Consider the following 27,713-nt stretch of genomic DNA (forward strand, 5'->3'; position numbering starts at 1 on the left):
AAAAATTTAAATTTAATGATAATGATAATTTTAAAAATTTAAATAATTGAATTATTAAAATAGAATTGTTAGAATAATTAAATGACTAAATAGGTAAATTTTTATTATATTTTTTAAGAGAGTTAATTATTTAAAACGAGTTAACGATCAAAATTTTGCGACAAAATATCTAAAAAAATATTTTAGGAACTCGGTGTATAATTTAGGAGGAATGGTGTATTTAAGCCAAATATAAAATACCAAATCTGGGTGGTGGTGGTGGGTGCGGCAATAACTGTTTAGGTAGCTAGCAAAGCAGCTACATTTCCTCTTCTAAAGTCTTATTTGCCTTCTCCTTCAACCAAATCACTCGTCCCTCGTCGTCTCTCATAATTTGATTTCATTGGTACTCTCTCTCCTCTCTTGCCTTTTTAGCTTAGATGGCGTTTTTGCTTCTATTTGCTTAAATGCTATTACTTTCTCTCCTATTCTTTCGGTTTTCAGTGATTGGGTTTTTTCTTTTCTGCTTGGGATCTGCCTTGGGTTTTCATTTAAAATTCGTACCTTTTCTTGTATCTGTGATGGAGATCTGATTTCAGTTCAAATTTTCACTGTTTTGGGTATTTTTTTACAGTCATCTGCTCTTTTTTTATGCTAGGTTTCATTTAATCGAGCAGCCTCTGTTCCTTGCATGTTGCTCTATGATTGATTATGTTTTATCTGTGATGGCTAATTTTCTCTCTTTGAGTGGGCTACTAACATATTTTCTTCTCATGTGGTGGTCGGCGGTGCCTTTTAATCTGACAGACTGACACTATATTCACTGTTTGGCTCAAATGAATTTTCTCCAGCTTTGCTTAGATCATTTCTGCTCCTCGGGTGATAGATTTGTTTCTTTGCTTTTATTTTGGGCACATTAGTATCATTTGTATTTAAAATGCTTCTAGGATTCTTCTCGCATTGTGGATCAGCTAGCTATACTATCTTACCTAATTGAATCATATATATATTTACTTTTTCTAGGTTAGCTGTTGGTGGAGTTAGAGGGGGCAGCTATGTTGAACTTCAAATGCAGATGTGGTGCTGTTTGTAATGGTTTTGAACTATGGTTATGTGAGATTTGATGAGAGTATTTGAAATTCTTCGTCTCCCCTAATGGCCTCAAAATATGGTTCCAAAATTCCTCCTAAACAGCAACAGAAGAAGAACAAATCTGAGCTGGCTATGTCGGAGTGCCTTCTTCAATCAGTCGAGACTACACCAAAACAAGTTGTGGCTGATGCGTCCGAAAATAAAATGTCACCGAATTTATATCAAAATGGTTCTGTTGAATCTTTAACCAAGAAGTTGGAGTCGTGCTCATTTACATCATGTGGTAAAAAAACATCAAAGAGAGTAGATTCTTCCGTTTATGAGACTAGAGATTTATCCGAAATCTCTGCTAATCAAGAAAAGAAAACATCAGAATATGGAAGTGTTAAAAACAGCTCAGTATCTGCCAAAGTTAGCGATGGGACTAGTAGTCTTGCCAAGATTAGTGACCGTCTTGAGAGTGGCAAGAGCAGCATTTGCAGAGGTAGCACAAGCAGTGATGTGAGTGATGAAAGCACATGCTGCAGCTTTAGTAGTAGTATCAGTAAGCCTCACAAAGCGAATGACTTGAGGTGGGAAGCTATCCAAGCTGTCAAGACAAGAGATGGGATTCTTGGTTTGAGCCATTTTAGACTGCTAAGGAGGTTGGGTTGCGGGGACATCGGGAGTGTCTATCTGTCGGATTTGAGTGGAACCAAGTGTTATTTTGCAATGAAGGTTATGGACAAAGCATCTTTAGCAAGTCGTAAAAAACTGCTTCGGGCTCAAACAGAAAGAGAGATACTGCAATCTCTTGATCATCCATTCCTTCCGACACTTTACACACATTTTGAGACGGAGAAGTTTTCCTGTTTGGTAATGGAGTTTTGCCCTGGTGGAGACTTGCACGCCCTCAGGCAGAAGCAAGCCGGGAAATATTTCCCTGAGCAGGCAGTAAAGTATGACAATCAAATCTGAAAAGATATTTCATGTTCTTTACTATCATGTACATGCCTTTTCTTGTTCGCTTACTTTTCAACTATCTATGATGAGTTTGCTTTCAATCCTAAGTTTTCTGATTGCTTGAAGGGCTTTCGGGTGCTTGTCACTTGTAATTTCTATATTTGCTAGCATCTCCCTAAGTGAAATATAGAGAAATGTTGAAACATATTGCCCACAGTTGTCTATTCAAGGTCATTTTTTCTGTTATGGGATTGTACCATCTACCATGGTGCAAAGGGTAGCTAATTGTTTGAAAGGATAGTGCAATAATTTGTTTGAAATTTTGATTCATGCAAGAAAGTTTAAAAACCTTTGACGCCTTGCCTTAAAAAACTTGTATGCTGATATTGGACCGAATATGAATCCCTTTAAAAGGATAGACTTTGTGGAAGCTCAGTAAGGAAAATTTTCATTTTATTTCCGTTTAGCTATTTGCATTTTTCAGTAGAAACACAAACAGGGTGTGATTAAAATTTGTGCAAATTTCTATCACCTTTACAGTGATGTTGTATTTTGTTCTGCATTGTAGATTTTATGTAGCAGAGGTCTTGCTAGCACTGGAATATCTTCATATGCTTGGGATCATCTATCGCGACCTTAAGCCAGAAAATGTTCTTGTGAGGGAAGATGGTCATATAATGCTCTCTGATTTTGATCTTTCCCTTCGTTGTGCTGTCAGCCCAACTCTTGTCAGGACATCTTCTCTCGAATCAGAGCCATTAAGAAAGAACCCAGTTTACTGTGTTCAGCCTGCGTGCATTGAACCTTCCTGCATTCAGCCGTCTTGCGTTGCTTCGACAACTTGCTTTTCTCCCCGTCTCTTTTCTATCAAGTCCAAGAAAGACCACAAGCAAAAATACGAAATTACAAACCAAATTAGCCCATTACCTGAGCTAATAGCAGAGCCAACTGATGCCCGCTCAATGTCATTTGTGGGGACTCATGAGTACTTGGCTCCAGAGATCATCAAGGGTGAGGGACATGGAAGTGCTGTAGACTGGTGGACTTTTGGAATCTTCCTTTACGAACTTTTGTTTGGTAAAACCCCTTTTAAGGGATCTGGCAATCGGGCAACGTTATTCAATGTTGTGGGACAGCCTCTTCGGTTTCCTGAATCACCCGTTGTGAGTTTTGCAGCAAGGGACCTCATAAGAGGACTACTTATAAAAGAACCACAACATAGATTGGCTTATAAACGAGGGGCAACCGAGATTAAACAACATCCCTTCTTTGAAGGTGTGAATTGGGCATTGATTCGTTGTGCTACCCCACCTGAGATTCCAAAGCCAGTCGAGCTTGAACGAGTACCAGCTTCTCCGGCATCAAGTGAAAAGGCTGCTGTCAATGCAGCTGCTTATAATAAAAAAGGTTCAGACAATTATCTGGAGTTTGATTTCTTTTAGCACTTGTTGCCATTAATTGCAAACCCAGTCTGTTTCTCTTTAGCGGGAAGAATTATTATGAACACGAACACCCCAATGGTTGCTGGTAAGATGAGGATGAAGTTTTCATGTTGATGGATACATTATATGGAAAAAGATGTATGTTCGTAGTTGCTTCCTGTTTTAACAAATTTTAATCTGCATTTCGTAATTATTTCATGGACCCCTCTGCCTCACTATGCTTGACAACTTGTGTCGAGGAAAATAATAAATAGCAATGGCAAACATAGAGAAATTGTAGCATGTTCAAAATCATCGGTTTTGGAAAAATATTGTGCAGCAGATAACATTAGCCAAGTTCATATGTGATAATTAAATGCAATGCAGATATGAAAATATTTCTGAAGTTGTCTTCTCGTCCCCCCTTTCTTGCGCTATGTAGGACTCCACCTGTGCTGCTGATACTTGGCTCTTAAGCAGCTTTCCTACTTTCATCGAACTCTTAGCTGTTAACGGCTAACAAGAAAAATTATTGAAGGAAAACACACTGCTGGTCTCTTTCTATTTCTTACACGGAGAAGGATGTAATGAATCTCCGGAAACACATTTATGAGAAACACAGTGACGGTGTTAGGCTGTTGGCGGAGTAGTCAATTGAATGGGGGACAGCGTCCAAGACGGCATACATGCGAGTCCAAGGGTTACGACAATAACGATCCAAGCATATTGGCAATCTCATCTTTGAGTAAGTGATGAGCTATCTCACAGCCTCTACTTGACTTCAAGTATGTATGTTTACCTCGAACTGAAGTTGTAGATGGTGGTTCCAACAACTAGTTTTGTGATGTTTAGAATAGGGATTTGATCTATTATGGCTTTTGCAACCATATCACTCTCAACAAGCACGGTATCTACCTTAACCTGTTAAACAAATCACAATTAGGTCATCTGTACCTTAGAAGCACAGCAGATATCAAGATATTTGATGGTGGTCTCGGACGCGTTGACGAAATGGGACATCTTGGACCTTAGGGCATCCATACTTGAGTGGCTTTTACCCACCGCTTCGTATACACGATCCTCACCCTTTGCCCCAAACGCCAGTAACATCAAAAGAAAACAAACTGCTTTCTTCTTCTTTGATGGACGCCAATGGCTACCCCTTAGTTATCGATAATGTGTCGACATTTTCATGAAGCCTTTTCTTTTATGTATTCAAACTTGGCAAGTTAAGCATCTAAACTAGCAATGCCTGTAGTCCAATACCTAGGCCCCCAATGTATCTAAACTTGGCAAGTTATGTACCAAAATCATATTGGTTTATTTTTATCTTGTTATAAACATATTTAAAACATTAATAATTTAGATTATACAAATTTTAAAACATTTGAATATTTATATCATATTCTTATTATTTATAATACCACTTTTCTCACGTTCCGGTTCATAACGCAAAGAGTACAATTGCCTCAAGAGAATGAAGAAGACAGCATCCAGAACATATAACATTAAGCTTTTGTCAATGAACGTTGTCCAATTTATGTTACATTGTGACATGCTTTAAACTGACAAACTAACCCTTTTTATGTCCACTATGGATTCTTCCTTTTTCTGCTGTCTCATGATCTGCCCCTTGAATGCTCTAAAGATCAACAGCTATCTGCCTCCATAAAACCTGCTCTATAACTTTTTATTTTCTGATCAAATTTGAAGGGAATAAAACGACAAATCAACGGAAAATTTGACAATAACATGTATATTGGTTTCATAAAGATGACCGTCCCACTTTGGCATCCAGTTCCGGCCTGCAAAATACAAGATTCTTCGTCACTAACATTTCTCATCACCACCAAAGCAAACAGTTATACATAAAAAGTTATAGCAGGCCATATTATAGTTAAGAGATCTTCTCAAGGAACCTAGAAACATGCATCCTTGTCCAGCACTTGGCAAGTATATTGCAAAACTAAGAAGAAATCGAATACCTTTGTATCAAATACATATATGCATCTAACACCCACACAAAAAGTTAATAGTATAATCGTGCTATGGTATTTCTTTGGTTTAGCTGAAGAACTCTAATAGGAACCAGCTATATGTGGCGAGATTTCACAAATTAAGGGCAACTGGAAAGTTATTAAATATAAGAGCGTACAAGTTACCAAATATTTTATAGAGGGCTTACATGAGCTCAACAACAAGGGCGGATGCTCCGCCACCACCATTACAGATTCCACCAACTCCAAACCTTCCTTTCTTATGTCTTAGCACCTGCAATACATTAATATCTAATTCTCTTAGACAAAAGCCAAATTTAACTGTATATTTTCTTTGATTTATTATCCATTTTAAAAGAAAAGAATCAATGTAACATCTATCAGTTCCTGTTACCGGAGTTAGAGCAGGACTTGCTGCATGTGTGCAAGTGCGCATGTGAAAATAAAATTGGGCTGGGTTATCTAAGCACAATCATTAGCCATGTTACTCAGACTTAGGGGTTAGTGTTGGATATAGACGTGTGACACAGGTATGATCTATTTTTCTGCGTAATTTGGAAGGCTCTTAGAAAGTCATAACCCATACGCATGTCCAAAAATGTATCAAACAGAGGCATCAAACATGGATACTTCAAGAAATATGAAGAATCGAAGAAACATAGATCATTAAACAGAAAATAGGGTTGCTAAAACTATATATAAAATCCTATGAATTACCCCCAACAATGTGGCTAATATACGAGCTCCACTGCACCCTAATGGATGTCCCAAAGATACAGCTCCACCATGAGCATTAACCTTTTCCTGCATTTAAGAAAAAATGGACTGAGACATTGAAAAATAATATAAAGCGTATATCAAAGCTTAAAAAACATGATGAACAAGCCAAAACAAACCCCGGAAAAAGAAAGAGTTGATTACAGATTTCATTAATGAGCTATTCAATTAAAATTTAGAGGATAGTTGACGACTTACAGGATTAAGGCGAAGAAGTTTTTGATTTGCAATAGCCACAACCTGCAAAGAGATTAAAACATGAACTATTGAATTTCAGGAATAAAAAAGAAATGAATCCCTTGAATACCAGGCTACTAGACTATCAAAAAGTATTAGCCTATTTACTTACTGAAAAAGCTTCGTTTATTTCGTAGTAATCAATTTGAGAAGACTTCAAACCAGCACTTGCTATGGCTTTTGGTATGGCAAGGGCTGGAGCTGTCGTAAACCATTCAGGTGCCTGTCAAGACGAGCTCCTTCAGCATTTTATCTAAAACTAAGCCAGCATGAAGTCAAATACAACAGCTATTATTTGCAATACCTGAGCAGCATCAGCATATCCTCGGATCCTAGCAACCACTTGCAAACCAAGCTCAATTGCCTTCTCCCCACTTACTAGCACCAATGCTGCTGCACCATCACTGCCCAACATAATGATCAGCTCATAACTAAAAAGGAATACCATTAATCTCCAATATGTTAAAGTTATATGCAACAGCCAAATTATCATAAATAAAAAAAGAATACTTTGAAAAAGAGATGTCGCTGAAACACACAGCATATTCTTCCAATTTGCAAGGAGCAGATTATTACAAAGAATATAGGAGGAGAATGCAACTGTGGTCACATTCCTAATGCTTTGCAGGTATAATAACATAATAAATATGGAAGGGAAGAGATTGAGAGGAGAGACCTAATGCTAGAAGCATTGCCAGCTGTAACAGTTCCTCCATTGGCTTTAAAGCTTGGTCTAAGCTTCCTCAATTTGGCAGCATCAAACTAGAAAATGGATAAAGATGAGAAAGATGATCGGCAGTGAAGCCTGTATTTAGATTAAGTATGGACATTCGTTATTATTTGAGCAGTTATGTTTAGATTATTGTGACCAAAATAATTGATAACCGTCAAAATGCTGGATGTTATATGATACAACCTGAAAATGCTACTGCTATTACAGAATCATGTTCTTTGTGGTAGTTTGTAATGATTTGGACAGGAACAGTTAGAGGGAAGAAGAAAAGGAGGGGTACAGTTACAAGGCAAGTCTAGAATCCATTAAAGGTAATGCATACACCTCCAACCAGGTTAAAAGTGAAAAGCAACGAGCCAACACCTTCACTAGTTTTCCCTATATTCTTTTACTGCAGCTGCTTGAGACTAATTCACTTATATAAAGAAACAATATATATATAGATATGGGTCACAAAAATTCTAACAATGAAAACCGGATTCCAAAACCTTATATGTAATTAGACAATAAGTTAAGACAATCAAATGTTAAAACACAGCACAGAACATATGTTTCATGAAATGTAAAATCCCGAGCAGAAATTTTCTTTATACCATTCTTAAACCCTCATCCTTATCTATAACTGTGGACGGTTTCCCTCTTCCTCCAGAAACTTCAACCTGAATTTACAAATTTGGGCATTTATGTTGACAGAATAACATAAACTATCAATTTCAATTAATTACAGAGAGATTAGAAACCACACCGGAACTATTTCCCAAGCCAAGAGGCCATTGTTTTGAGCTGCAATTCCACGCTCAAAGCTACGAATAGCATAAGCATCCTGCAAAAGAGAACAGTATAACATATGGAGAGCATTAATATGCAGAAAACTCTGAAAGACATAAAGTTACCCCAGAGATACTATTATGCAAGGGGTAAAACAGTAGACGACAGAAATAAGAAAACAATGTAAGCATAAAAAATGCATTTGGAAACAACGTGGATTATATACCATTGAAGGAGAAAAATCTATGGATAAAAAAACATGGAAATGCTAAACATATAGATCACAAAGAACCCAAACCTGCTCTTCTCGCGTAATGTTGTGTTGGTCAGCACATAACTCTCCACATACTCCCATTCCAAAATCATTATATACATCCCACAACCCATCTTTGAGCATGCCATCCACAATGGTATCATGTCCTATTCGAGATCCATTTCTGCCCATAAAATCGAAGATTGAACTTTCAGTGCTTACAACAGCATACAGATAAAAAAAAATCAACAAATACATTAGTAAATTATCCAGTTTATTAAGAGCTGCAAGAAGCAGCAAATCATTTAATACAACAGTAACAAATAAAAAAAAACACCAGCTTTTAACCAAACAATAATCTTCTGTGGTGTAAATATCAGTTCACTGACATGTCCGTCAAATGAAGCACCAATCTATTCCTATAAATGAAATTTTCATGAAAAAAATAACCCTCCAAACTAAAGTGACTAATGAACCAGCAAGTGTTGGGTGCAATTGCAAGGCACGTTGCACTCGCAAGGAGAGAACCCATGTTCGAACCTTGGAGACGACATTGCTGGGAAAGGGAGCCTCAAACCCCGAACATGGACCATAAAAGGGACATGGACTACACTGAAAAGAGTGACTAATTATCCAGCTAATGACCCTGACAGGTACAGGGTCTGCAATTTCAGTTCAATGCTTATGTCAGAATACTCTCTAAACTAGTTACAGAATTATTGTTAAGTTCATTAAATGTCATCAACATTTACAATACAAAGTGCACTCTTGATTCAATGAATTTTGATTTTTTTTGTGTGTGCAAAAAACAGCACGAAACAATTCAAGACTGAACAAAAACACAGATGCACACCTTGCGTCTGCCAAATACTTGGGTGCGTTTGACATGCTTTCCATACCACCAGCAACAACAACATCATTGATGCCTAACTGGATAGTTTGTGATCCAAGCATCACCGCTGGGATAACAAAGAATAAACAATATGACATCACAGAATCAACATCCTTCAATGCAGAAAGTGGATTATACCTTTCATCCCAGATGAACAAGAAAGTGAATTTTACCTTTCATCCCAGATGAACAAACTTTGTTAACAGTGGTGCAAATGACGGAATTAGGAATACCGGCACCTAATGCAGCCTGCCTAGCTGGAGCCTGGCCTAAGTTTGCACTAAGAACATTCCCAAAGAAAACCTCCTGCACAAGTGATGGATCAAGGTTTGCTCTTCGAAGAGCAGCTGCATAATTGTGTAAAAAAAGCATTAATTTGAAGCTAACATATTCACAGGGAGTAGAAAAAAATGGGGTTTAGGAGTTTACCCTTGATGGCTAAGGATCCAAGATGGGTAGCAGAGAACGAGGAAAGTGAGCCAAGGAAACCACCCATCGGTGTACGTGCAACGCCCACGATACAGACATCTGTGTCAAACATAGTTAACCCACGGTAAAAACGTTATCATCTCAGTTGTGATCTTGTGAAGTGCGGAAGATGATCCAATTAGTTATGGTTATATACACACAGAAAAATTAACAATTTGGGAAGAAACCAAAAAAAAAAATCCCATTTGATGGAAACAAAAATAGAACTGGCTTAACTCTAATGGTGTAAAGTAAAATGGTAAATTGATGGTAGAAAGATCTGTAGAAACCAAAAAAACTGTAAGCAAACCTCGAGGTCTGATCATAAAATCTGATGAATCGGTAGGAGCCATCGCAAAAGAGTGCAGATAGCAAATGAATACCCAAGATAAGAAGAAATTGGGGAGGGGAGGGGGATTTAGAATGAAGAAAGAGTTTTTGACCAAAAAGGCGATAGCTTTGATATATATATATATATATATATATATATATATATATATATATATATATATATATATATATTTATACAGAGAGAGAGAGAGATGATAAGGCATAAACGTTGGAAAGCGTAAACGCTTACGTATTTAATGCAAACATGTCTTGTTGGGACAAAACTCGCTTCTCGCATCCCCTGTTCCAATCAGGATTTAATTTTGGTTAAACTATATCAAATATCACTGAACTTTAGATATTGTATCGTTTCTATCATTAAATTTTTAATTTAATCAATTATAATATTAAATTTTGATTTTTCGTTTTAATTATACTATTTAACCGTTAAATGACATTGATTTAATCCGGTTGTTAATGATTTAATGACCCAGTAATATAATTGAAACAAAAATCAAAATTTAATTTTATAATTGACAAAATTAAAAATTCAATAGTATAAATGATACGACATCTAAAGTTTAATAGTATTATGATGTAATCTACTCTTTAGTTTTTACGCCAGATTCTTATTCTCCATGAAGAAACTATTAACATTTTAATAATTTCAAAACTATAATTCATAATTATACTTAAATTATTCTTGCTAAATCGCTCTGTTTCTTTACATTCCTCTCTTAAAGCATCATAGTTTTATTATATTAAAGGTATCATTTAAACATATTTTATCTCTTTTTTTGTAGTATTTATTATACATGTTTATGTTATCTACATTGACTGGCCACCATCATTATCTAGTCCATAATAAATTGATAATTGATAATACAACCACCATATATTGTTTTCTTCCTTATGGACACAACATACTTCATAAATTTAATTATTTATTTTTTGATGCTTTATATCTATAATATTATAGACAATAATTATATTTAAAATATTATATATGTCATATGACTGGATAAGATAATAATAGCAAATTAAAAGAAAATGGAAATGAACAATGGATTCACTGTAATCGAAATTATATAAACCATCAATTTTTTTCCTCAAAATAATTCTTTAACAAGTGGGTTATATTGACCAAATAAAATTTGAACCACGATCTCTAATATACACTTTATATAGTTTTTTTTATACATTTTATTGCATATATACACATTTAAACAGGGTTTAATAATTCGAGTTGTATATATCTCTCTAAATGATTCATAAATCATATTGTACCAACTGTTGTAACATATATAGCTTGAGCATTGAAACAAAACAACTGGACCCTCTTGTCTAGAATTCATTAAAACCAACTGCTGGAACACAAACTACAATAACATTCAGAATGCATATATTTAGGTCAAGTGTTGGCCGTCATTGCCATCCTGAAAATTACAAACAGGGATTAAATAAGCAGGGTTTTCATTCCACCACATTAGTTTCAGATCACCTATTTTATGCCTGATTACCTAAGCTAATCTACACTGGAAACTTGACACATGCAAACCATCTACCTTATTTAACGCCCACACTGACCTTATGTTCTTCAGAATCAACCCCAAAAGACCAGTACGAAAGCCGAGCCTGAGCTCACAAAAACACTATGTCATCAGCAGATAGCTCAACTATCTTGAAGATCCATCGCATGACTCAATTAACCTGACCTTTAGCTCTATCTCCCCAGACTCGACTGTGTGAAGCCTTAACCAAACACTCTGAACTACTTCGCCGTTTACAGAACTAATAGAACTCTCTCTAACGAGACAATTATCAGTGTTAGGTACAACCTTCCTCAATGTCATCTCACCAGAAGAAACTCGGAGAGCATGGCTTAATCTAGCAGCAGAGACAAGTGGCTGAAGGTTTAGATAAGCGTGTCCCATCTTGTCATCAGCCTTGAAACGGTCTTTGTCAAATACTTCCTGCGTAGAAAAGCATCTTTAGTCAACTCTTCATAAAATCTAATGATATCAATGAATTTATTAACATCTTACAAAGTAGTTCATCACTCGTATAAAACTTCCTTATTCGGAAAAGAAGACAAACAATAACATAAGCTGCAAATCATGGGTTAAGGCAGAAAATTCAATCTGCTTTAAAGATGAAGCCTAAATGATTATTATTTAATGCATGCTGGATGTTGTCGCCTCTCTCACATCGAAACTGAAATGTCAGATGAGAACTATTAAATACAATGTTGTAAAGCATCTGAATATCAACAAGATATAAAAAACATCAAATATCTCCCACTATTTAGAGGAATCTCTAGATAAAAAATTTCTGAAATTCTATATCTCCCGGCCTAATAACATCTCAACTCATCAACATTCAGTGAATACAGATAACACTCCAACAAACGCATGCAAAATGAGTGAATTTTAAGTGTAGGCAATCATAAACCAAGAGGCAAAAGGTGAACTAAAACCAAATGATTCAAGACAAAAGGAAAAGTAAATACATTGTATGCAAATATATTGATTCCAATCAAACCAGCTTGAAAAGGATAACTATGGATCAGATATACTAAACACCTGGTAAAGGTCAGAACAAAGAAAAATGGTCCCTATACCAAAGAACAGAAGTGCTATATGATAAGGAATGATAATTGATAAGATAAGAAATCAAACATGTGGAACAGAATACTTTTCAAGTACATATATAAAAAAATTACCAAATTTAGAACTCCAACAGGCTCGCTGAGGGAGAAAGTAAGCTCTTCATTCCATACTGGATTGAGGCAACTGTTGATAACCTTAGTTTTTGCCACCTAGAGTTGTGAGAATGCAAAACGAGGAACTTGTGTAAGCAATCAAAATCAAAGGAGAGAAAAGGTAGCCAGGGAATAAAAATGCTGCCAGCAAAAAATTGCTAAGCCTGTGTTACAACAAACTGGCGGCACTAAAAGCTCGGCTCATTAAGCAAGAAAAACTAGAAAATCCAACAATCTGTACGGCTGATTAAAAAAACATTGAAAGAAAAGAGCAAATCACGTGGTCTTCTTTCCTCTCTATGTTTTCTTTTAACATTGATTCAAAATACACAGCAAGATAAAAACAGTAGCTTCTGGTGCAGGACTGTAGAATTGCCAATGCAAAACATGAGTTATGCAAATTGTTTGAATGGTAGAGTATCATCGATTTTTATAGGACGCAACATCAGCAAAACACTGTATCGAAACAAGGGGAGCATAAGATATTGACAAGTACGGTAAAAAAACAAAAAACAAATGAAAGTAGGCTAAACAAACCTGATCACCGAGCTTGACTACAACATAAGGATCACTGCTCTTGAAATCCCGGATAACCAACCTTTTACCTTGCACAACCACCACTTTTAGCAGCCCCAAAACCTCACCCATTTGTTTCAGTTCTATAACAGCAGAAACTTCTGAAAAGAACCCAAATTCCAACCCAGAAAGAAACCGATTAGAAAAATGATAAATTAAGCCGAAATAAGGAATCCATAATTTGCAGGGAAAGCAAAGAGATAAGCATAGAAAAGGATGAAGAGAGGGAGCAATGGAAAAAGAAAAGAACACCATCAAAGATGAGGCTGTAGCGAAACAGATCCAAAGATAAAGAAAGAGAGGTCACCTTTACCTTTGGTTATCTTTGAAGTGGTATCCAAAGGGAGATGAAGCTGCTGCTGGATCGCTGTCAGAAAAGAAGGCAGGGGAATCTCTCTAGTGAGTAGTAGCCTAACGAAAATCACCGATTAGAAAAGGCGTAGAACAACGTTTAGACCACCTTGGAATTGAAAAGAAAAAGCAAGGGAAATTAAATTAAACACCCACGCTCATACAAATACGATTACGACATGAAATTCTTTTGTTTCAGCTAACCCAATCCGATAATAAAAAATATACCCGTTCACCCGATCCAAATCCAATCTGATTTTTTGAGATAAAATTTGAACCTTATCCGACATGACCTAAAATAATAAAAAATATTATTTTTATTTAATAAAAACAGTAATTTAAATAAAAATAATAATATATAAATGAGTATTATAATAATTATTCTTATGAGATAAAATTATATTTTTCCCAGGTCAGATTAAAAAATTTCCCCTACCTGATCAGATTAGATCGGGTCATGACCCTAAACGTGAAAAATGATGGATTGTATAATTTATTTTTGACAAGGGTTGTTTTTTAATTACAGTTAATCAGATTGTATCCATACTATGTGTATTATTATTAGACATAAATTTAGCGGTCGATGGTCAGACTAGTCTGGTATTTGGCTTCACGCCTTACTCGGTTTGTTGGATCTAAACCTATCTGCTCCTGTGTGGTCTTCCATTTTGACTCTGATATTGCTCTTTTCCCGGTCCCTTCGCTTATAATACACTGCTTCTCTACCTACTAATCAAACTATTCTCGGATAAATAGTCACCAAACGTTTTAATTATTATAAAATCATCTTTATACAATTACCGTAACTTTTTATGGTTCATAACCTTATGCTCGTAGATGAATTAGTAAAGTTTTCCTTTATCCGTGAAGAAAAGGGAAAACTATTGCACACGTTCACGACCGTGCATTCACACAAATACTTGAATTGACGAAATTTCGATTCACACAATACATCAAACTGTTCGTGTTCACATTGCCAGCCGCTGGCTGGGCAGAAGATGGTGAAACAATAATCAATTTGACAAGTCAGATAAACTAGTGAAACAATCCCCAAAATACAACCAACTATACAGAGTGCCCTATCAATTTGATGCAACGAATCCTCTATCATCTACACCATCCATGCACTACAGGGAATATGCCTACAGTTAATTTTACAGTACATTCTCTACAAAGTTCTAGTCTAGGGCTAGGGCGACTAGTTGGACATTTATTACTGTGTTTGCGTAAGTCAGATGGATATCGTCTTCTGCAATCTTGTTAGGTTCTTGCTCAGTACTTGAACGGACACAGCACCGTCTTTGTTTCCCACTTCTACAGAGGAAGACTGCTACTGAGGTTCAACTTAAAACACTAGTGCAGTTTCTTGGAACCTGATTTTCCGACTTTGTGCTTCCACTTGCTCTGCATTTAAGAAAAGGAAAAAAAGTTGATCAAATTGAATCAAGTTATAAGATAAATACGGAACACAATGCTAGATGTAGATTACAAGGGGCTCATTGTCAGATATCCCAGCATCCGCAACATCTGAAGTCAAGGAAGGTCCTTCCGATTCAGTTGCTTTAGTTAAGGGTTCTCTAGAGTCTTCATTTAATTCATCGGGTGATTTCTCTTCCTCATCTACCTTTTGAGCATTTTCAGAAGTGTTATCTATATGTCCAGAGTGATTCCCATTAGCATCAGACTCCTCGGCATTATTAGGGCTTCCATCTGTATCTTCTGAACTTCTCCCTTTTGAAACTGAAGCCACTTCCTTCCCAGATTCTTCTCTATCCAATTGGTTCGCATCTAACATACAGGTGTCTGCTCCTTCAGATTCATCAAGGAAAAAGGAAACAAACATACATTTAAAGACGTGAAATGGAGGAGGAAAGAGAAATAATGACCCAACAAACAATACCTGAGTTCATCTTAGGATTTTCGTCTGCAGCAGTGGACTTGGATTCTGACACACCAGTGTTCTCTTCATCGTCTTTCAACATGTTCTTTTGAGTGTGCTTCAAGTTTTTCTTTGGTGTCCTTTTCCCCTTCGTTCTGCGAATAAAATATCAATTAGGTTCACCAACCAATTGAAGACAAATATCTTTTTATCCTATTAGCGATTTACTCACGTCTTTACTGGACTCTTTTTCTGACGTGAGCCACCTGAGCTCTTACTTTTCTGCCCAGAAGACCTGTCAATAGTACAACAATCAAGTTATGAAGCAACATAAGAGTTGATTACTAAATATGAGAACAAGCCATTCTCAAAACAAATGTCATATCTGAACGTAATGTTGCAATTAACCTAGATATGAATTCACTCTCTATGTTTTTTTTTTTTTTTGATAGGAATGACAGGCCTCGTTAAAAAACCCCTTCATGATTAATGGATCATAAAATGCTCCTTAATCAGCTGAAGGAGGAAAAGAGTGCCTTCTAATTCATTAAAACACATAAATTACATAATACTTAGGGAACAATCATATAGACTCCCTATACACACCAACCCATAGTAAAAAAATAACAGACCCAAACATAACCAAAAGGCTAAACAGCTAGCCAATACCAGCCTTTGCTAAGGCATCAGCCTCAACATTCACTCTCTATGTTAGTGGCTTATCTTTATATTTCTTTTGTTTGGGGGGGGAGGAGGATACGAAACAAAAAACTACACAGCAAAGTGAGATTCAGAAAGAATTATCTAAAAACCACATTAGTTAATAGAACATACACTTCCTTCAGAGGGCTCTTGGTGACTTTCGATGAATTTGCCTTCTGTCAAAATTGCAAGCAAAACAGATATAGAGTAAGCTCAAATGAAAGCTAAAACGATTTTAGCCTGTTTTAGCCTGAAACAGTATGCACGATGTGAAGTTTTAACCTCTCCAGACTTGCGGCCTGCGCCAACGAGCTCCCATCGCTCTCTTTCCAGACGAAGTACTTCCACATCTCCATCGTCATATAATATCTAAGGAGAAAATACATTTGATTAACAGTCGATTCACTGTGACAGAAATGTTAAAATGTTAATTCAAGTTAGAAAAAAACTGCATCTTACCACATGCTTCTTCTTTATTGGGTCATAAGACTTAATTGTACCTTCATAAAACCTGGCATTTCCAGAAGTAAGATACAATCAGTAAAGAACCTCTATAAGGATTAATGTTATGCAAAATGATAATGCACCAGTTCAAATAGAATATTGCACTTTGCACATTTACAACATCGTGGAAACAGGTGAAAAAATTACTTTACAGACTAGAAAGAAATTAATACTCACAGGGAAACTGTTAAGTTGACCGGATAAGCACAATGTTTCATATACAATGCTAAATATAAAATAAATAAAAAACCTTAGTTGCTATAAGACCAGAACACTTTTTTGAATAAATTTTGGCCCTCGTTAAAACAAAATAAAAAAAGATGATGAATTTGCAAGTCTGGCAAGGAGAAAGTTGAAATAGTCATACAACACCAACACAGAGCACACACTCTTTTCAGAATTTCAACTGTACGCAAATGAAGCCTCATGCGAATTCTCAAGACACGTGAATGCAACATAAATAACAAAGAACCGCAAAAGTTATAGAATCTATTTCACAGTATGATTCTCAGTAAACATTTAGAATCTGCTGCAAAGAACAGCAAAAGTTTTGATTACTTACTGCTTATCCAAAGGCCACCACACTTTTATTCTGTCGCCAATCAAATCTGCAATATCAATTCCATCTTCCTTGGTTGAGCACTGATCAAAAGAAACAAAGAAGATCAATAATGAACAATGGGCCCAAAACCAAGAGGATTTAAACGGAGAAAAAAAGAAGCCATTCTAAATGTGTTAGGACAATGCTTATAGGGCAACAATGCCACAATAGAACTACAAAATGCACAAAGTAGATTATAGATGGTATGCATCTGTGCTAAATCTCAACAATAGAGAGAAGCAAGGCAGGTGCTTGGTGCATTTCCAAATATTGTTACATAATAAATTCTAGCGAAAGCATTAAAAAATGCATGCAAGCTATACCAAGACATAAAGAAGAGGGAGGGAGGGACCTTTGCTAATCCTGCAATGCTCCTCTTCTGCTTCTTGCTAGATCCAAATGCAGACTTGCTGGTCTCTGACTTCTGCATGGAGATATAAAACAGATATCACAACAATGAACTGTGAGAACATAAAATGTGTGCATTCCTGACAGCAATTTAACCAAGTGAGAAAAAAAAATCACACCTCCAGAATTTCATCAGCAGCTTCATCTTCATCGTCCTCGTCACTATGACCCCACTTAGAGCCTTTGCCTTTGCCTTTGCCTTTTGAAGAGAAGCTTCTTTTCTTCCGAATGCTTGGCACCAAGTAGTCCGATTCATTATTCTCATTCCATCTTTTGCGTGCAGGCATTTTCTCTTTTGAATTATGTAATTTATCAATGTCCATTTCCATAGACAGAAACGAGGAACCTTTCGCTTCATGCCAGTCATCTCCTGAATCCTTTGAAGGGACCTTAGAAGCACTTCTAGAAATCTTGAAAGCACTATGTGTAGACGACGACCTCTTGCGTTTAGGCACTGGGAAAGAAGCTGCAACATTGACTTTTCTCTTATTACCTTTCTGATGCTCCTGCTCCACTTTTTCTTTCTTGGTTGAAAAATGTCTATGACCATTGGTTGATTCAAACTTACTGGACATCTGTAGACTATCCAAATTTATTTCCCTCACCATTTTCAAAATATCATCATTTTCAGCATCTTTTGCTTCTACCGAGGAAGACTTGTTCTTTTTAGCCTTCCGAGCCTTGGATTCTTTAGATTTTAATTGCTTAATCATTTTTCTGAGAGGCACTTCATTTCTTTCAGTTTCACTGTCCTTGAGAGTCTCTTCCTTGGAAATCTCTTTCTGGATCAAATGTAAGATAAAAGGAGAGCAGGAAAAGTTGGTAAACAACGTAACATGAAATACCAAAGTAGTCACTATCATAACAGTATGGAAGTACTCTTTCGTTCTAATACATACCAGTAACAATGTATTTCGTTGTACCATTTAACATTTATCATGAGATTTTTCAATTTTTTTATATACATTTATAGTTCATTTTCAAGTTCTGTTGTGTATTACAAACAGTTCAATAGTTTAATCTAATAAACATGTTTTATTAAGGGGGAAAAAGATCATGAGAGAATATCATTAGGAATTGGTCAAACGAATCAACCGAGAGAAAAGAGTTTTTCTAAAAAATCGTGTATCATCCAGTAGAGGGTGTACCAACTGGTATGCACCAGTACAGTATCGTACCAATTCTGAAGAACTTTCTTTTATAGCCCTCACAAATCACCATATAGTACCCTTTAGATGAAAGAAAGGGAGCATATCATACCGTTCCATCACAATCCAAGTTTAGGGATTCAAAGTGAGACAGGACACTCTCATCAGCTAACCATGTTTGCCTTTCTCCATCCTATCAAAATGATGAAAGAGACGTAAAAAAAATATTGTGCTAAAATTATAGGCCAAATAGGCTGTGCAAATGAATAAATAAATGAATGTAATTGGCACCATGTAATTGCATGGTTGAAGCATAACACTGTTTGCATAAATTATTGACAAGTGGGTTAGCTACACGATAAAATGAGAAATATGATAGAAGCCTTACCTGGGAATCTTCACCTTCTTTTCTTTCATATGGTTTGTACAGGAGTGAAGGCAGAGAGACTGACTGTATAAGACCTTGCAAATCCTCCTCCTTATAAGCTAGACGCCTCATGATCGAAAGTCCCAGGTCACAAATAGCATGTGAATTCTGGGGAAAGATATCATACGAATTAGCTTTTTTGTTTTAATGAGGGCTTTAACTTATCTCATCCTCGAGAGAGGCAGAGTTATGAACTAGTTAAAAGGAAACAAAACGCTCAACCTTCGATTTCATTGCATCAACAACGTCTTCAGAGCGCTTGATACTCTTAAAGATGGAGAATATCAAAGAAATACTCTCCTTCTCCCTGTTAGCACCAGCTTCTGACTTGGCATCTTCATCTTTATTTACCAACAAAGAAATGGTCAAGTACAATTTCCTGAAAAATACAGAATAGATGAGTTAAATGACTGAATTTGTATCTCAAACAAAAAACAAAGACAGAATAAGACGATGGATATACCGATATGTTAATTCAAATGCTTTGACATCCTTGCATTCATCTGTGTTGGCACGTGAATGATGAGCAAGAGCATGGACCAAATAAGGCAGGATGTATTCAGGATATGATGTCGAGGAATTTGTATCAGATTGTATAGCAACCTGCCGAACTTTTGCTTGCTGATACATTTGAAAGATATCGGCTAAATTCTGTTTTTCCTGCTGTTTCAAACACAACAGAAAATACCAGTGGCATTCACAAACCCCTCCACAAAGGAACAAAAATTGGACAGCAAACTACACTAAAAAAATAAAGTTCAGCATGTAAACCTCATCAAACTGAAGATCTTTGGTTCCAGGTATCCCAAGTAAGAAAGCACAAGCATATTTTGCATCCAAGAGTCTGTCCTTAATATATTGATGAACTTTGCTGAGGAATTGTTTCCTAGCCTGAGGGAAAGAGATCTAGAAAACCAAAAAGACATAAGAAAACGGGCAAATTGAGCAAGAAAGGTTAAAGAAAACAAGATTAATGATTTATATTTAAAAAATGACCTCACCTCCGCTGCCCTTAAGGTTAAATAAAAAATATCAACAGGAATCTTATGATCCCAGTTACGGGACAGACGAAGAACTGCCTTGGCTGCAGCAAGCCTTAAATGGGCCTTATCAACTAAGCTGAAAGATAGTAAAAACTTGTGCGTGAAATTTAAGCCTCAACAAGCAACACATATCATTCAATTGAGGAAATCGACATAGATCAGCTATAGTACCTTGATTTTATATCTTCAGATATTTCACCAAAAGAAAGTATGTTTCTAAGGAGTCCTAGAAGGTCACCAATAGCAGGACGAAGATGAGCATCTTTGACAGGCAAGTAGCTCTTGACCAATGTCTTTATCCCGAACACCTGTGGCACACAAACAATATTACAGGCTGAGAGATCCATCACAAAAAAACATTATAAAAGCAAAAAAGCTCGAAAATCATAAACTCAAACCCGGACTCCATGTTCCGACAGATACTGATACTATTAATAAAATTGCTTTTATCGGAAATGATAATAACAAACTGACAACAATTTCACAACCTTCAACATGCAAAGTTCGCTTTTGTCATCCCAACATTCTTTTGCACTACAATCTGCATCCTGAAGCAACAAAGAAGATTAATGCATGAAAATAAATATGACAGAAATTAAAAAAAAACTGAAAGATACAACATACATTACTGCATCTCAAAATTTCGCTTTTAATAAATTCTTCAATTTCACTCTCTCTAGTTTCAAAAACAGGCATTGCAGTCTGAGCTATACATCCCAAAGACTGAAGTACCGCTGGTAAATGTGTCTTTTCCTCCAGCATGTCCACAAGGCTCTGCAAGTTGAGCAAAGAAACTGTTGGTTAGGCAAATGTATCAAGAAAGTGATATTTGTAATATTTTAAAAAATACACACATTTTGAATATATAACTAACGAGTATAAAGTATTGTGTAACCTTATATAAAACGGAGAGAGATTTGAGCCCATCATCCTTTGTTATTGCTGCTAGTGCATGCACTGCATACTTGGCCTGTCTCCGATTACCTTCTAAACAAAGCCTCTCCAATATAAGATCAATTGAACTGCAAACAACCATTACGAAGTTGTTAAGAATAAAGATAACATACAAACTCTAACAAGTCAAGTATCCCAAAGTTGCACCTTGATGCCACTGCGAGTTGTTCTCGGATGGTACTACCAGCCTTAGCCAAAACATGCAAAATCCCTTCCTTTATAATTTCATTGTCATCTTTCAGAAAATTAATCAGCTCTTCTTCAGTTCCGCCCAGAAGCAATGGACTAAATCGTGCAAGTATCTGGAAAGCAACAAGAAGACATTAAAAACAAAATTAGAATATGTTCCCAAGAGGAGAAAGAAGAACATAAACTTTATAGGACCAATGTTGAAAGCACTAAACTTGCAAACTCTAAATAACAATGTAAACTGGAGAATAGGAAAAGAAAGACGCTCACAAAAGCAAAGACCAAACAAAATTGAACAGCTGGGACTTGTTCACACCCAGAAAAAGAAATTTCATAGGAATACAAATTATTACCACAAGTATATTCATGCAAGATCGAATGTATAGTGTGTTTCTGGCAGACTTCTGTACAGTAACCTCCACGAGGATTTCTCTCACATGCTCCTTGTTAAAAAGTAGATAAGAACACTTCAGGGAGAGCATACTTAGAAAATCATAGAGTTGGTGCCTCTCAGAAAGTATTTTAAGCAATTCATCCTGCAATTTACGAACATATATATCAAAAATAAATCGTACAATGAAAAAACTTGGATTTCATGGGTCAAACTTCTCATCACAATTCATTTTTCCCCCAACATCAAAGAGAAGTTCACTCATGAGCTACATCCCATTTATATTTGCATTTGTCAATATCTTACAACCTACCCGACCACTAGAAGCTTGATGGGAGCTGGTATTGGGATCCAGTAGATTCAATAAAATCTTCCAAATGTTAGCATCTTTAACCCGATCAAGAGTCTGAAAATTCTCTTCAGCCTTCACAGGATCAGAAAAAGAGCGGGACATGATTTGGAAGCTAAACAAAATTTTCTTTTGTATTTCAGGAGAATCACTATCCTGTATTGAAGAAAGAACCAGTTATTTCAATTTAACAGACCATAGAAGTGTAACTTGTGTGCTTTAGGAATTAGGATACTATTTCATCTCTCAAAGCTTCTAACCTGATGCCTCTGCCTTAGAGAGAGATACCTCTGCATCTCTAGCTGTAACCTGCAATCCAACAGGAAACCCCGAAAACTCAATTTAGAATCCATTAGATACAAAATTGAAGGGGAAGTTACTCAAAAACCATATAAGAAACTACAATATACCTTAGCTTCTGTTCTAGCATCCTCTCAAGTGCCTTGACCTCAATTTTGTCAAACCCAGTGAAAATTCTTATCCAAATTTTAACTTTATCTCTGATTGAGAATTCAGTAGGAAAGAGGGATCCACATAAAACAGATTCAATTGTATCTGACCTGCAGGGCAGATCTACATGTTACAAATGCTATATGATTATGTGAGACACACCAAACAAAGAGTCACAGCTCTTTAAATTTTCGACTTAGCATTTTACTATAAGAAAACAGTGTTCACTAAGGTACTAATAAAAAAAGTAATAGATTACCAATTCATCCTATTAACTAATTGCAAACACGCTCAGGAATAAATAAATAAATAAATAATCATTAGAAGGAAATTTATACAAACAAGATTTCCAGTCTCTTTTGTATGGCTTTGATTGAAGATATTATGTAATAAAGGGATGAAAATATAGGATACCTCCAACCATAAGCTTATATAATCCCTTCTTAAATCTACCATCTTTCCTAATAAAAGATCTAAATGCATTAACTAAATAGCCCCTAAACTTTGAATAACGAGGAAAACAGAGATAAAATAATGTGATATGTTCTAAACAAATGCAAAATTAACCCTTGCTTGCAAGTATCTCAAATGACTTGCCTAAAATCTTTGTCATAGAAACACCTAAAAATCTTCACGGGTATCCAATCAAATTCATTGTGATTGATCGAGCCATCAGAGTATCCAGCACAATAAACTCTGAAAATCTCAGCCAGCCTTTCCATGGTATATTTTTTAACAATCAGCTGTACATTCCAAACAGAAGAAAAAGCTAAAATGCATTAGATAATGATCGCTGGACACAAAGAGGTAACAACAGTAATCCAAGTACAGGAAAAATAACATACAGATTTGTCCCGAAGACGCTCTGCAACTAGTTTTACAGTCCCAACGGGGACAGAAACAAGAGAATGACAAGCAACATCACAAATTACATCCACAACTTGCTTTCGAACATTTTCATCATAGTCTAAAAGCCGATCACAGAGGGCAGCTAGAAATTGTAGAACAAAACAAAATTAGCCAACTAATACAAATAAATATGTATTAAAAAAACAAAAGAAACTCACATATAATTTGAGGAGCCTCAGATCTTGAGGGATCCGACAATAGACAGCTCTTAACATGTTGGAGGACAGACATTCGAACATCAACAACTCTATCAGTCAGCCTCTTCAAAAATTCTGAAAATATTGGCTGAAACGCTTCAGATATGCTAGAGCCAGGCAGAGCAAAGAGGGATCCAACCAATCTCACAGCTCTCAAACGAGTGTCTATTTGATCGGTCTGCATATATTGAAACTTACAAACATCAGAAATTGTTCATCAACTTCGAGCATCTCTGAACTCATTTTCAAAACACAAGACTGAAACTATAAAAAATCCATAATAAAGAGGACAAAAAGGAGCCCTCATTTCCAAGAAGGTTGGACCTAACTCTCCATAACTATAAAGATTTCATCTCAAAAAGATTATAAGAATTGTTTCAGAATATAACAAAATTTCTCAAAAACAACAAATAAATGTCTTAAAATGGAGAACAAAATCATAATGCAGTTAAAGTAATTAGTAAAAGTGAAAAACAATGATTGTTTGCATACCAACAGCTCTCCTGTGAGGTATGGGACAACTCCTGACAGTATCTGAGGAGCACAATGATAAATGTCATAGATAACTTCATGATAGTCAATTTCACTTTTTACTGGCTGATTATCTCCAGACATCACTGAAATAAGAAACTGTTTTATTCCGGTTTCAAGTTTTTCTGAGCACTTCTCTATAACATTCATAGCAAGTCTCCTGGCTGCTTGTGTAACAACCTGAAATATAGATTCCAGAAATAAATCCCCTTCCAATTAAGAATTATAACTTCTAAGAAATAAATACGGGCAGCAACACAATCTGTAAGCAATAAGCCAATAGTAAACATGAAATTCTTACACTTCGATTATGACCTAATGCAGACAATATAACAAGTAAAAGATCATCTCGAACATCTTCACTCTCTTCTAACACAACGATCATGATTGTCTGCATGGATGATAAAACACTTTCTGGATGATCATCCCTGCAATATGTAGTAAAAATCAGTCTCTCAGTCCATGATAATTCAAAATACAGACTGAAAAGCTATAAACTACCTGAAGATTCTTACTGTAAAAGCAATTTAGGGGAAGATCAAACATTCAGGCACCAACTATACCAACAATAATGCATATACACATAGATATGGCCAAGATACATACAAGAACAAAAAGAGGTTGCAGGCATATTTTGGCCGCTACACTAAAGTGAAATACTAAGACCAATACCAAAATGTATCATAGAGCCATTTCAAATTTCTACATTCAACAATAATAAAAGCATTCATGTTACTCGCAAAGCATATTTAAAACTAATGAGTAAAAGGTACTGAACATTTTATTAATCAGATATTCAGATTATCATATTCAAGATCCAAGATCACAAAGCAAGCACTCCCCTCAAAACAGTAAATAAATACTGGAGCAAAACATACCTAACAACAGAAAAAAAGGTACTGAACATTTCATTAACCAAATCATCACATTCAAGATCCAACATCACAACACAGGATCTATATTTTGCAAGAGTCTCCAAAATTACAACTCTCCTTCCAAATGATGGACCACTAGTATCGCTCAATCCATTGAAAGTGCCAACAATCAAGTTAAAAATATCCTGAAAGCATGCCACGTATCAGTCACCAGAAGTTTAGTTGAAAATTTATTAGTTTCTAAGAAAATCAAGACCAAAAACAATAAATCTTCATGAAAGAAAAAGCACCTTTAGAATATCATCACTATAAGGCGCTTCAGGTGCAGTTATTCGAGTTATCTCACAAATACAGGTTGCAACTAGAAGTTTGGCTTCCCGATCTTGATGCTTCAGCAGTTCTGGCTTGACAATTGCATTAAGCAGAGGCTGTATTGCTTCCATTATTGATGATGGTGGAGACTGGGCAATCTCAGAGAGACATGTAGCAGCTTGCTGCGGATTAGAGGGAAAACATTCATGATATATGCCAAATAACCGAATTAAAGGACTGCCGCTGACTTTGATACACATAATATATATGAATTCACAAGTTCAATCATCTAACAGGATGTACAAGATTCATGAAGTAATACATATTACCAAAGACCCGATTCTCCTAGCACATAGGTCTGATGCCAGATGTGTGCAAGTAAAATGATAAAGAACATATGTATAATAGACAAGAATAAAAGAAAAATATAGGAAAACATCTTTACTATCATTAAGAATTATCAACCAATGCCAGGGTCGTATCATACCTTTAAAATAGTTTGGAAAAATGAAATTCACAATCAGTGATTCAAACAAACTCAAAGTTAAAAATATCTAAGCTTTCCACTAAACCACCAATAAATTTGAGTCGATAAAAATAAGAACTACCATCTTTCATGCATAACGAGATATATCTTCATGTCATAGCAAGTTCACCATTAGAGATTCCAAGCACCATGTGAGACCAAAATAAAACCAATCCATAATTCCATATTCGACAAAATCTCTTTGGCCTATGTTCGGATATGACAAGAATTTTTTGAATAGCTAGTTGCTATTGATTGAGTAACCTAGCTACTCCATTGACAAACATTTATTTTATCGACGGACACTTAATCATTCACAAACGGAAGGAACAAAACAATGATGTTTAGTCAAGTTCAATGTTGAGCAACGGGCATTCGAGTTTTCAAAAAGTAATTCAATGTGACAAAAAATGAATTAAGGGAGGAGAGAGGGTAAGACAACATTATACATGGATTGGTAAAGATTAGTTAGCTTCCATAGATCATTTTATGGATAGAGCCCACAAGCTAACAGAAGGTAGAGATTTAATTAACGGATCCAATTGAAGTAATTCCAAGTCTAGGTTGAATTCTTTTCAAGGTTGATTATGTTCACCACAACACCCGTTAAAGCCCTTTGCAAACCATGATGAAAATTCCAAACTAAGGCCAGACATTACACACTTTTCGCCTTGTTACACAAATCGAGAGATGGGTGGTGTAATCCATGAAAGGCACCAAAACCAAAGATTTATGGCATGCTTATGTTCTTGAAGTATTGAGGTTATCAATCATTCAAATTTGTGGGGGGGGAAATGTCAAACACAGTTCAGGTCTCGAGGCTAGCACATTGCAGCTTGTTTAAGTCCTGGGTCACTGCCGAGAAGAACCATAATGTTTGAAGATACAACTACTTGGGACAAGAACAATAGAACATTCTAATACAGCAACCCATAGCTTGAATTAACTCAAAATAACGGCTGACCTAAATATCACATCAAGTAGCAAATTAAGGGCATACAATACAAGTGCAAACTCAAGTTGGCAGGAAATATGAGGGGGTAACATGTAACAAAGGAGAAACCTTGTGAATTGTGAGAACAACCCTAATTCAACCAATTAGGAAAAAACTTTAGCTAAGCAATCTAATTCAGGTAGAGCATACGGTTACAACCCTAAAACCCAAAATAGTAAGGGAAGGAAAATGTTTAGGCATGAATTAACCCTAGCGGAACTAGGAAGTTCAGTGGAGAAGTAATTAAGTTGAAGAATGCGTGCCTTTAACAGCTTGAGAAGGGCGTCCTTGGCGGATGGAGGAGATTCCAGCTTAGATCCCAGCTCCATGAGCTGCTCTTCCAGCTTCTCCGCCATTTGCTATTACCAATTTCTGCTCGCAAGGCAAAGCAAAGCAGCAGCTTCTTCGTCTCCTGCTCACTCTCGCTGTGTAGCTCTGAGTACCAGCTGAATGAGTCGCGAACTCGATAAGATGGAGATAGAAAATAAAAGAGGGAAAAAGGGGTTTTGGTTTTTTATGGCTCTTGCTCTCGCCCCTCCTCTGGGTTTCGGGATTCGAGGCTTTAGATATGAAGTTCCACGCAACAAATGAGCTCTAAATGCAACTTAAATTCCCCTCCAAATGCTGATTTCTGCTTTTGTACTTTGTAATTTACTACTATAAGATTTTTTATTATTTTTCATTAAAATTTGCCACGTGGACTTCAAGTGGGAGTTATCCCATCTCAAAATACTAATATACTACTTA

General features: G+C 36.1%; 4 protein-coding genes across 7 annotated transcripts; 1 reads left to right on the top strand and 3 right to left on the bottom strand.

Moving 5' to 3' along the window:
- Positions 1-266: 266 nt before the first annotated feature.
- On the top strand, positions 267-3,657 carry LOC120146830 (serine/threonine-protein kinase D6PKL2-like). 3 transcript variants are annotated; one of them, XM_039160324.1, is made up of 4 exons: positions 267-385; positions 1,003-1,343; positions 1,404-2,009; positions 2,582-3,657. In XM_039160324.1, exons 2-4 carry the CDS (start codon positions 1,135-1,137, stop codon positions 3,453-3,455), a joined length of 1,689 nt encoding a protein of 562 aa, XP_039016255.1. In that variant the 5' UTR covers positions 267-385; positions 1,003-1,134; the 3' UTR covers positions 3,456-3,657. The 3 variants fall into 3 exon arrangements, with proteins under 3 accessions (XP_039016255.1, XP_039016257.1, XP_039016256.1); XM_039160326.1 differs by lacking the exon at positions 267-385 and adding an exon at positions 831-858 and having other exon boundaries at positions 1,003-1,349; positions 1,410-2,009; XM_039160325.1 differs by lacking the exon at positions 267-385 and adding an exon at positions 836-858.
- A 1,255-nt stretch (positions 3,658-4,912) lies between these two features.
- On the bottom strand, positions 4,913-9,981 carry LOC120146929 (acetyl-CoA acetyltransferase, cytosolic 1-like). Of its 2 annotated transcripts, none has more exons than XM_039160411.1 (14): positions 9,870-9,981; positions 9,521-9,619; positions 9,265-9,438; positions 9,053-9,158; positions 8,245-8,416; positions 7,924-8,001; positions 7,772-7,837; positions 7,122-7,207; positions 6,750-6,849; positions 6,558-6,668; positions 6,407-6,448; positions 6,149-6,235; positions 5,620-5,705; positions 4,913-5,239 (listed from the first exon to the last, which is right to left on the bottom strand). In XM_039160411.1, the coding sequence occupies exons 1-14, from the start codon at positions 9,910-9,912 to the stop codon at positions 5,200-5,202; spliced, it is 1,290 nt and encodes a 429-aa protein (XP_039016342.1). In that variant the 5' UTR covers positions 9,913-9,981; the 3' UTR covers positions 4,913-5,199. The 2 variants fall into 2 exon arrangements, with proteins under 2 accessions (XP_039016342.1, XP_039016343.1); XM_039160412.1 differs by having other exon boundaries at positions 8,245-8,383; positions 9,870-9,980.
- A 1,288-nt stretch (positions 9,982-11,269) lies between these two features.
- LOC120146792 (protein C2-DOMAIN ABA-RELATED 11-like) lies at positions 11,270-13,691 on the bottom strand. The gene is made up of 5 exons (XM_039160286.1): positions 13,534-13,691; positions 13,188-13,327; positions 12,612-12,707; positions 11,504-11,862; positions 11,270-11,459 (listed from the first exon to the last, which is right to left on the bottom strand). Exons 2-4 carry the CDS (start codon positions 13,296-13,298, stop codon positions 11,566-11,568), a joined length of 504 nt encoding a protein of 167 aa, XP_039016217.1. The 5' UTR covers positions 13,299-13,327; positions 13,534-13,691; the 3' UTR covers positions 11,270-11,459; positions 11,504-11,565.
- Positions 13,692-14,923: 1,232 nt separating this feature from the next.
- On the bottom strand, positions 14,924-27,531 carry LOC120146889 (sister chromatid cohesion protein PDS5 homolog A-like). Its single transcript, XM_039160367.1, has 34 exons — positions 27,230-27,531; positions 25,425-25,628; positions 25,138-25,319; positions 24,561-24,687; positions 24,221-24,439; positions 23,690-23,906; positions 23,468-23,613; positions 23,220-23,365; positions 22,583-22,732; positions 22,433-22,481; positions 22,137-22,328; positions 21,786-21,968; positions 21,391-21,545; positions 21,185-21,311; positions 20,914-21,063; positions 20,778-20,837; positions 20,461-20,597; positions 20,248-20,365; positions 20,018-20,152; positions 19,710-19,909; positions 19,469-19,625; positions 19,208-19,354; positions 18,932-19,012; positions 18,008-18,453; positions 17,791-17,947; positions 17,616-17,687; positions 17,225-17,304; positions 16,618-16,669; positions 16,441-16,527; positions 16,291-16,334; positions 15,689-15,751; positions 15,478-15,611; positions 15,067-15,386; positions 14,924-14,981 (listed from the first exon to the last, which is right to left on the bottom strand). Exons 1-34 carry the CDS (start codon positions 27,320-27,322, stop codon positions 14,931-14,933), a joined length of 4,881 nt encoding a protein of 1,626 aa, XP_039016298.1. The 5' UTR covers positions 27,323-27,531; the 3' UTR covers positions 14,924-14,930.
- Between the last annotated feature and the right edge of the window lie 182 nt (positions 27,532-27,713).

Source organism: Hibiscus syriacus, unplaced genomic scaffold (assembly GCF_006381635.1).
Source record: "Hibiscus syriacus cultivar Baekdansim isolate YM2019G1 unplaced genomic scaffold, ASM638163v2 tig00110931_pilon, whole genome shotgun sequence".
Lineage (NCBI taxonomy): Eukaryota > Viridiplantae > Streptophyta > Magnoliopsida > Malvales > Malvaceae > Hibiscus > Hibiscus syriacus.

Coding starts and splice junctions, on each gene's coding strand:
- LOC120146830 (XM_039160324.1), top strand. CDS start 1,135: ATGGCCTCAAAATATGGTTCCAAAATTCCTCCTAAACAGCAACAGAAG. Junction 1,344..1,403: donor AAGTTGGAGTCGTGCTCATT/TACATCATGTGG, acceptor TGAGACTAGAGA/TTTATCCGAAATCTCTGCTA. Junction 2,010..2,581: donor TTCCCTGAGCAGGCAGTAAA/GTATGACAATCA, acceptor TCTGCATTGTAG/ATTTTATGTAGCAGAGGTCT.
- LOC120146929 (XM_039160411.1), bottom strand. CDS start 9,912: ATGGCTCCTACCGATTCATCAGATTTTATGATCAGACCTCGAG. Junction 9,159..9,264: donor TTGTTCATCTGGGATGAAAG/GTAAAATTCACT, acceptor TTGTTATCCCAG/CGGTGATGCTTGGATCACAA. Junction 6,669..6,749: donor GATATGCTGATGCTGCTCAG/GTATTGCAAATA, acceptor TCGTCTTGACAG/GCACCTGAATGGTTTACGAC.
- LOC120146792 (XM_039160286.1), bottom strand. CDS start 13,298: ATGGGTGAGGTTTTGGGGCTGCTAAAAGTGGTGGTTGTGCAAGGTAAA. Junction 12,708..13,187: donor TAGTCAAGCTCGGTGATCAG/GTTTGTTTAGCC, acceptor TCACAACTCTAG/GTGGCAAAAACTAAGGTTAT. Junction 11,863..12,611: donor CTGTTGGAGTTCTAAATTTG/GTAATTTTTTTA, acceptor TTTTCTACGCAG/GAAGTATTTGACAAAGACCG.
- LOC120146889 (XM_039160367.1), bottom strand. CDS start 27,322: ATGGCGGAGAAGCTGGAAGAGCAGCTCATGGAGCTGGGATCTAAGCTG. Junction 23,366..23,467: donor AGCGTCTTCGGGACAAATCT/GTATGTTATTTT, acceptor TGGAATGTACAG/CTGATTGTTAAAAAATATAC. Junction 20,598..20,777: donor GCGAACTTTGCATGTTGAAG/GTTGTGAAATTG, acceptor TGTGTGCCACAG/GTGTTCGGGATAAAGACATT.